General features: G+C 36.5%; 2 protein-coding genes across 2 annotated transcripts in view; one reads left to right on the top strand and one right to left on the bottom strand.

The window, feature by feature from the left end:
- Positions 1-3,723, top strand: part of dscc1 (DNA replication and sister chromatid cohesion 1) — a 14,983-nt gene extending 11,260 nt beyond the window's left edge. Inside the window, exons 5-9 of the mRNA XM_014022904.1 lie at positions 429-567; positions 655-707; positions 797-951; positions 2,228-2,376; positions 3,460-3,723. Coding sequence (XP_013878358.1) covers positions 429-567; positions 655-707; positions 797-951; positions 2,228-2,376; positions 3,460-3,571 — 608 coding nt within the window. The 3' untranslated portion in view covers positions 3,572-3,723. The remainder of the gene's footprint in view (positions 1-428; positions 568-654; positions 708-796; positions 952-2,227; positions 2,377-3,459) is intronic.
- A 1,122-nt stretch (positions 3,724-4,845) lies between these two features.
- LOC106527894 (carboxypeptidase Q) overlaps positions 4,846-8,647 on the bottom strand; it is a 17,993-nt gene continuing 14,191 nt past the window's right edge. Inside the window, exons 10-11 of the mRNA XM_014022902.1 lie at positions 7,438-7,543; positions 4,846-5,315 (exon numbers count right to left, since the gene is read on the bottom strand). Of these exons, the coding sequence (XP_013878356.1) occupies positions 5,155-5,315; positions 7,438-7,543 (267 nt within the window). The 3' untranslated portion in view covers positions 4,846-5,154. The remainder of the gene's footprint in view (positions 5,316-7,437; positions 7,544-8,647) is intronic.

Below are 8,647 nucleotides of genomic sequence, written 5' to 3'. Positions count from 1 at the left end.
ACTGTAGTTACCTATCAGAATTTGACATTAGTAATTATAATTTGCCTATTTTCAGTGCAAAACAATCGCAACAGACTATTAACTGTAAAGTATGACAGTGCAGACAAGAAACACAGATGTGCAATTACAGCAGAATTCTTTTAAAGGTTCGAGCAACTGATGGCTCAGATTAGTAATACAAATGAGTAGAAGTGCAAATGATTGTTCAGATGAATAATGACAATGAATAATAACAGTTTCAGATGATTGTGGGGGCAGCAGCAGGTGTGTAAACACTTGTTGTGATTTTTGGGCGTGGTGCTGGTTACAGAGTCTGACAGCAGCTGGGAGGAAGGATCTGCGATAACGCTCCTTTGTGCACCTCACGTTATCTGAACTAAACTGAATTATTGGGGCAGTTGAGAATATCTGTTTTTTTTTTCCTTCAGGATACTGGCGAGTGCTGGACTTGGACTATGAGATGAAGCTGCTCAGTCACGTGACTCAGCTGGTGGATTCTGAGTCATGGTCYTTCAGCAAGGTCCCCCTTCAAACCAGTCTTGAGGAACTTGCTCCGCTGGAGCCCAGGTAAGTTCAGATCGTAGGCCTCTTTAAGAGTTGTTTCAAATGAGTAAATAATGTGACTAAAAGCATTATTCTATGTCCAACTGGCAGAGAGATGATCGAGCACTGTTTGAGCTGCTACGGGAAGYGCTTCACCGAAAACGGTAAAGAATCAAAACATGATTTAACTGGTGGTAAGGTTTCAGTTCTAAAAACAAATAAACACCAGACATTCGCTGGTCCCTCCGYGCAGACGAGGTGTTTTATGCGCTGGATGAGGATAAGGTGTGCCGCGGTCTGGCCCTGCTGCTGCTGCAGAACGCTGTCAAGTTCAACCTGAAGGAGTTTCAGGACGTCTGGCAGCAGAGCGTCCCCGAGGGCATGAGAACCAGACTGGACCAGCTGAAGGTGATTCTGCTTAGACAGATCGTACGAGTTCAGGATGTTTTTTATGTTTTTATCAGGTGCTTGGAGTTTAGTAACTTTAGTTCCTCCTTCTCTAGTTGTGTGATGCTTCACAGCATTCAGCATCTAACTCCTTCCACAATTTTTGTGCTATTTCAACAATTCATAGATGAAAACGTTCAGCTCATTCATGTGACTTTTGGTATGACTTTTGGTATTTCAGCTGTTTGATATATTTTAGCTATTTTGCTTTTTTTAGCCACTTTCTTGTCATTGAAAATGAATGGAGCTGTTTTCAACATCCTTAAACTCCTTTAAAATGTTTCTAAATCTTTACAGCACCCTACACGCTTTGTTCTGGTTATGCTCTTTTTCACTTTCCTGTGCTAATTTTAGCTACTTTTTCACTAGTTTTAGCTTTTTTTTTCTGCTATTTCAGCTAAAATTGTGCTTTTTTTCCACTATTCTTTTGCTTTGGTCTACTTTTTTTGTGCTTTTTTCTGCTACTTTGTGCTATTTATGCTTCTTACAGATACTTTCTGCTGTTCTCATCTACTTGCTGAAATTTTAGCTAATGTTTAGCTGCTATTAGCTAAAGTTAGTTTTTCTAAGCTAAATACACATTGTTTGTAGTTATTACAAAGTTTTTTGACTGAGTTCAGCAAACTTATGCACCTTATGCTTTCTTATGCTAATTAAAACATTCCAGCTACTTTTTAGCTGTTTTACTACAAATTATTACTTTTATGTCATTTTATGATTTTTTTTTCTGTTTTAGCTATTTTTCAACTATAACTATTTCAACTGGGTGCTAATTTTAAATTGTGGCTGCTACCTTTAACTTATTTTATGCTAATTTTAGCTATTTTATGCTACTTTAGCTATAGATCTGCTTCTTTCTGCTATTATTTCTGATACCTCGTGCTATTTATGCTTCTTAAAGATGTTTTCAGCTATATTCAGCTATTTAAGCTCATAACTTTTAGCTGTTTTCTGTTTTCAACTAGATTTGTGCTCCWTTTTACTGTTTTTCTGCAAAATTAAGCTTTTTTGCTTCTTTCAGCTTTTCAGAGTGAGCTCACATTAACATTCCTATTAAATATTTTAAGCTCAATTTCAGCAGCTTTCAGCTTAAGTTTTCAATAATAAGCATTCACATTTTTGCAGGAAATCAATTTCTCTAGTTTTAAATAAACTCCTGTTTCTCTCAGTCTGCATGGTTTATTTGAGGCGGCAGATTAGCTTCCTGAACCTGACCTGACTTTGTAAAATCCTCCAGGGAGTCTCTCTGGTGGACCGCACCTCCCACCCAGAGACCATCAGCCTGCTGCAGGTGGAGGATCTCCCAGAGGACACGTTGGAGCGCTTCAACCACCTCTTCTCACTCAGAGAGAAGTGGACAGAAGAGGACATCACACCATACATACAGTCAGTGCTGTGGGACTGCGGTCAAACTTTCACATCATGTTTGTTTTTCTTCCCTACCTTTTTTATTTTTATTTTTTCTTCTTGTATCTCGTTCTGCAATTTTTGTTATTCTCTGCCCCCTGAAGYTGTAGTTTTCACAGTTTGGGTTCTTCAGTAAATTTCAGCAATCCTTTAGCTAATTTTGGGTTCCACCAAAACAGTTAAAATTTAACATCAGGCACTAATAGTTCAGTTAAAAATATTTCAGATTCTCTTTCAGCTAAATTATTTAGCAATAAGCAATTTCTTTAGTTTAATAATTAATAGAAATAAATGTGTTATTCTGGTTTCCTCTGACAGACCAAAAACAGGCGTTTTTTGGTAAATTGGTAACTCTTAATTGTCTCTAGCTGTGAGTGAGGCTTGTTTGTCTCATTTGTCCCTGTGATGGACGTGCAACCTGTCCCAGGTGTACCCCGCCTCTCGCACAGTGGAAATAGGCTGGGCTGGATTTGTAATTATTACTCAGTAGCAGTAATATTCAGCAGGACAGTGGAAAACTCAGAGCCACGCTGGTCCTCCACAGAGCTCGACCTCACAATGCCGAACGGCTGCCGTCTCATCGTGCACGAAGCTAACAGTCCGTACGACCTGTGATGTTAGTTTTGGGTTGGGGACATGAAAATATAAAGTTCATCTCGCAGTCCGTGTGTCCAGCTAGCAGCTAGCATGCTTCTCCTGTAACTCTCTGCAGAGGCTCGTGGTGCAAACTTGTGCCATAAAAATCAGTAAAACAAGTCCATTTTACTCCTTTTTTTCTTTTCCAAATTAAAACAGTAACTTTTCACTTCATTCTTTTACTATTTTGATGAAATAAAGGTTGAACACATTTTTGGGCGAGGTTTTGGGGGGGGGAGGGGGGAGGGTTCAGCTTGGCTTTGAGGAAAATAAGTTGGAAACCAGTGACCTAAGCTGTCTCAAAGACTGAGCACAGAATTACCACTGTTACATAAGGATGGCTGTGCAGTCTGTACAAGTGTGAGTTCTCTTTTTTTTATGGATTTTGTTACTTTTTTTAAAGTCCTTCCTTTTCTCGTCCTTCAGAGACCTTTGTGGAGAGAAACAGAGCACCGGAACCCTCCTGACCAAATATGCTCGGTCCTCAATGCAAAACGGAATCAAAGTTTTCAACTCCAGACGACCTGTGGCCACATGAACATGTCAGCTGTTCAGCTGTGGAGATTTAACTCTTTTCCAATGCTGAACTCAGATTACTTCAAATGTAATGCGAGTCGTTACTTCACTGCTGTCCGTCTGCAGAATCCTGTGAAAATTCACCTGAAATAAAATAGTTTAATATTTCTGGCAGTAAGGAAAACCTGTTTTATGTTTGTCTGTATAAAACATGTAATAAAATATGTTGTATATTTAAAACCAGTACATTTTTGTTGATTTCTATCAGCTTGACTTGGGGAAATAATCACCAACTGCAGGAAGTTAAGAGGCATTTCCTTAGTCGTCCACAAGGTGGCGATCTGCACCACTAATTCACGAATTTTATAACTGCAGCAGATTCTGGAGGTGAATTCAAGCAAAAGTCAGAATTTGGCTGAGCCTTTTCTGTTTGCTTAATCTTGACAAAATAAGACCAGGTGGGTTCTTTCATCATTTAGCACCAGCTAAATAAAAATTATTTTATCTCATGATAGTTTGAAGAAAAACATAGCCTCAAATTTATGTGAATTAATGGTCATTGTTCAAAATGGAAACTTGTGATCATAACCAGTAAATCATGGTTAGTAAACTTGAGCCACGTCTTTCTGTAATAAAATCATCTCACAGAAACTGGGGTTTAAGGGTCAGCTTGGGGATGAGATTTTAAAAGTGCCGACGCAAACGAGTCTTTAATAATACAGACATTTATTCAGACAGAAATGACGACAGGAAATAAGTCTGGTCATAGTAAATTTAGAGGAATGAAGGATTCTCACTTCCTTTACTGTATGAAAGTTATTTTTTTAAGATTCCCTCTTTTTCCTTTTTCTGTTTAATATAAACTAATGTTTCATTTGTAGTCATCTTAGTTTCAGCTTCCTATGTTTTCTTCTAAGAAATGAAAATGGGGAAAACAAAACTGAACGCTGAAACAAAATTATTAATCATTTAATAGCGTATTGGTGTTTGAAGGTCACATTTTATTTTTTTGTGTGAAAGTATAATTTTAATATAAAGTAAAGATAAAAAGAAAGTGGATAAAACAACATGAAATTTAAAACTGAACATTAAAATTAGCCTTCAGAAAAAAATAAGGACAAAGCAGTTTTTTTTTCTTAATGCACATTTTTCTCTATAAGCACATTATAAATGATAACAGGATCATTACAATTTATTTTTCTCACAAAAAGGTTTTTCCATCTGCTTTGCAGGTCAATATAATAATAATAATAATAATAATAATAATAATAATAATAATAATAATAATAATAATAATAATAATAATAATAATAATAATAATAATAATACAGTACCTGAGAAAATATGCAATGCTCCATGTTCAAGTAAACATAAAAACAATTTTAAGCTTTATTTTTACATTAGTTTGGGATAAACCCTCTCTATGACCGGTCTTTAATCCTGATAAGTTAATTGGTGTACATCAGATTAAAAACATCACTCTCTTTTCAAAAATTTTTGTAATAAAAAAAGTCAAATCAAATGTTAAAAATCAGAGCATGCGCTTTGTTAAAAGTTAGATTTAAGTGATGAGAATGACTTAAATCCACAAACGAAGTTSTCTTGCTACCTTGGCAGCATGTCCTGCAGGTCTGCCACCACGTAGGCAACCACGGCCCACAGAGCCGAGCAGAGGTCCATGTCCCGAGGGTTCTGAACCGTCATGGTGTCCCCCTCGCTGTGGTGGAACCAAAAGTAACGACTGTCTGCAACATGGAGGCTGGCGCCTGCGTGAAACACAAAGGAAGAGTCACACAGATGTGTCAGCTTTTTGGCTGAATGAAGGACATTCGTTTTATTAATTATTAGGAACGATGATGCAAAGACTGTCAAGGGTCTTTATTAATATTCTTCTTTATTCACATTTTAATTTGTATCTCCTTTCTCTCTGGAAAAAACCCAAACACACCCAACTGTCTGACTCAGTCTTAAACGGTGTCGTGATATATTTATGTCTCACGACAACAGAGGGAATAAAATGAAACAAAAATGACAAGATTTTGTTGAAATGAGGAAACACACATGTTCACTGAAAGTTAATTGTTTATCCTTCCCACCTGTCACTAAGACGTACCATCATTTAAATTTTAATTTCGTTTATTAGTAATTGTGAATGTGCTGCCTGGAATCAAATTAATGATTAGTTCTTTGGATCAAAATTTACAAGTAAAATTGTGGCTTTCAGATTTATTACCCACTGCTGTGTGTATTCGTTTGTCTGTGCTGTTAGTAAAACATCTTATTGAACAGAATCAATAATCAGAAGCAATGAGTGGATGAACGACTGCAACTGATTCACTTATGGAGTCGATCTGATTCAAGATGGCCGCCGCAGCACAGCTACCTCGCAAACACTAAAATTAACAGTGATTTTACAAACACTGAGTTGAAATCTGCTGTGGTAATACCTGAGACTGATCCCTTATGGTTCCCATTCCTGGTCTTCCAGGACCCCCATCCAGCATGTTTTACTTGTTTCCCTGCTGTTCATTAGTTATCTAGTGTGACAGGGCCTTTATGTTGAACTAATATTATGATGCAAAAGGACCAAAGATCAGAAAGACTACAAAAAACTTGCGTCCAAATGAACTTTCTTTGATAATTTATGTTTTCAGACAGAATGTCTTGCATCCCTTTTACACAGATATTGAGCAAACGAACAAACTGATTGCAGCACTGCTGAAGAAACTCAGTCCTCTGACCCCTCAGTTTCTCCACAGCAGCTGTTAAACGTTCAGAAAACTTTTTATGATTAAGATTCAATGACACTGTAAGAAAACCTGGTGTTTAATTATTTGTTTCAAAATCTCACTGCTGATATCGTCCAGTTCAGCTCATTATTCCACGACATAGCTGTGGGATAAATCTGGTGCCAGCAGGAGTTGAATTTCAATTGCTCAGATTGAATCTGAATGTGCATAATTTGAAATTGAATGCATTGTTTTGAAAATAAATTTCACTAGATTGAAACTGAATTTAATGATTTGAAACCGAATTTAAAGTTTTGAGTTTGGATTAATTTGCTTTGAAACTGTATTTTGGTTTATTAAAAATTCAGTTTGTYTACTTTCACTTTCAGTTCCAWAATTCAGATTTTTGTGTCACATCCTGGTCCTTGAGAAAGCCAGCCAGAGTAATCGAACACAGATCCACAGATTTATGTTTCACTTTGGTGAAGTTTCCCTTCTGTATGTAACAGTTGATGCAATCCACTGTAAAAGTGACAAAAACAAACAAAGTTATTCTATTGCAGTGATTAATTTTACCTATGGACAATGTTAGATTTACATCCCGTCATGGTTCAGTTAGCAGCAGCGTCTGATCCATGATGTGATGTAAATGTAACATTTTCTACATATAGGTAAAAAATAACTTTGTTTGTTTTTGTCACTTTTACAGTSGATTGCATCAACTCTGTTACATTACAGAAGGGAAACTTCACCAAAGCGAAACGTAAATCTGTGGATCTGTGTTTGATTACTCTGCCTGGCTTTCTCAAGGACCAGGATGTGTGACACAAAAATCTGAATTATGGAACTGAAAGTGAAMGTAGTCAAACTGAATTTTTATTAAACCAAAATACAGTTTCAAAGTAAATTAATTCAGAAACAAAACTTTAAATTCAGTTTCAATTTAGTAAAATTCATTTTCAAACCAATGCGTTCAATTTTTATCTGACCAACTCAAATTGTTTAACACTGTGCTCACAATTTAAAACTAAAGAAACACGACACATTTAGGAGATGAGATCACAAAAAATAACGAAGAAAACTATTTTTGGTTACATCTAAAATATGCTCAACTTGGACATTTCCGAACGTGTGCACATTGACGTGTTGTTAAACGGACCTGGTACCCCAGCCTGCATCCACAGTTCGATGTCCGTACCCTCTCCGTTCACCTCCAGTTTGGTTGTATTAATGGGAGCTAAAAGTTTGACCACTTCCTCCATCACCTGTTGACACAAAAACAGAAAGGTGCTTTACAATTCAACACTAAAACAACAGTTGGAGGCAAAGATTTTGCACAATGAGTAGCTTTGTTGTGAACGCCTCTTAGCTAAAACCAYGCCAATTTAACCATATACATTTTTGCAATTTTTTTTGTAATTTTCTTTTTATTTCTTTTGCTGGCGGGTAGACTATTCAAAAGCATATAACTATTTACAGCAAATGAAAAATAACAACATGAACAAAATAAAACATTTAAAGCAGTGGATGGCTTACTTGACAACAACATACCTTGGTGTAAACACGGTGTATCTTAAAATAAAGGCAGTGTGTAGGTGGGGGCAAGTGGACTAATAAAAACCTTACAGGCTTTACATACTCAGACCATTTTGACCAAATTCTATAAAATTTATCTTTTTAAATTATGAGARAGAATGCAATCTTTTCCATTATATAAATTTCATGCACAATAGCAAGCCATTCTTCAATGGTAGGCGGTTCCACTTTCAGCCATTTTCACATGATAGCCTTTTAAAATTTTTGCTCTTTTTTAAGTGCAGCTGGCTTGCTGCCATTTTGAATCAGATATTCTTCTAAAGTTAATTTAAGATGTACAGCTGATGATTATTTCCTTGTTTCCACACACAAACAGAGCTGTCTCTGGGCTGAAGCCTATAGCAGACATGTCCAGTCCTGCTCCTCGAGGGAAAAGGTGTCAAGTAACAAAGTACAAATACAACATTTACTTCTACTCCATACATTTTCATGTAGTTATCTGTATTTTTTTTATTCCTTACATTTTAAAAATGCAAAAAGTAAGTATTCTATTCCAGCTTATTCAAAAAGATTAGTTTGTGTCAGGTACAATCCATCGCACCTGCGCCCAGCATCTAGTGCATCCCAAATCTGTCAACATTTATATTTTAATAAAACATTATAGTCATTACAGCTTTTAGATGCATGTTTTTTAAGGAAGTGTGGTTATGCGCTATAAACCCCTGTAGTGCAGGGTGAGGGTCACTATTAGGGCTGTGTATTGGCAAGAATTTGGCGATACGATACATATCATAACAGAGGGGTCACGATACGATATATCCCAATATATTGCG

This window comes from Austrofundulus limnaeus, unplaced genomic scaffold, assembly GCF_001266775.1.
Source record: "Austrofundulus limnaeus strain Quisiro unplaced genomic scaffold, Austrofundulus_limnaeus-1.0 Scaffold348, whole genome shotgun sequence".
In the NCBI taxonomy this organism is placed as follows: Eukaryota; Metazoa; Chordata; class Actinopteri; order Cyprinodontiformes; family Rivulidae; genus Austrofundulus; species Austrofundulus limnaeus.
The sequence above is the reverse complement of the archived record's forward strand: the minus strand, read 5'-3'. Positions and strand labels throughout refer to the sequence as shown.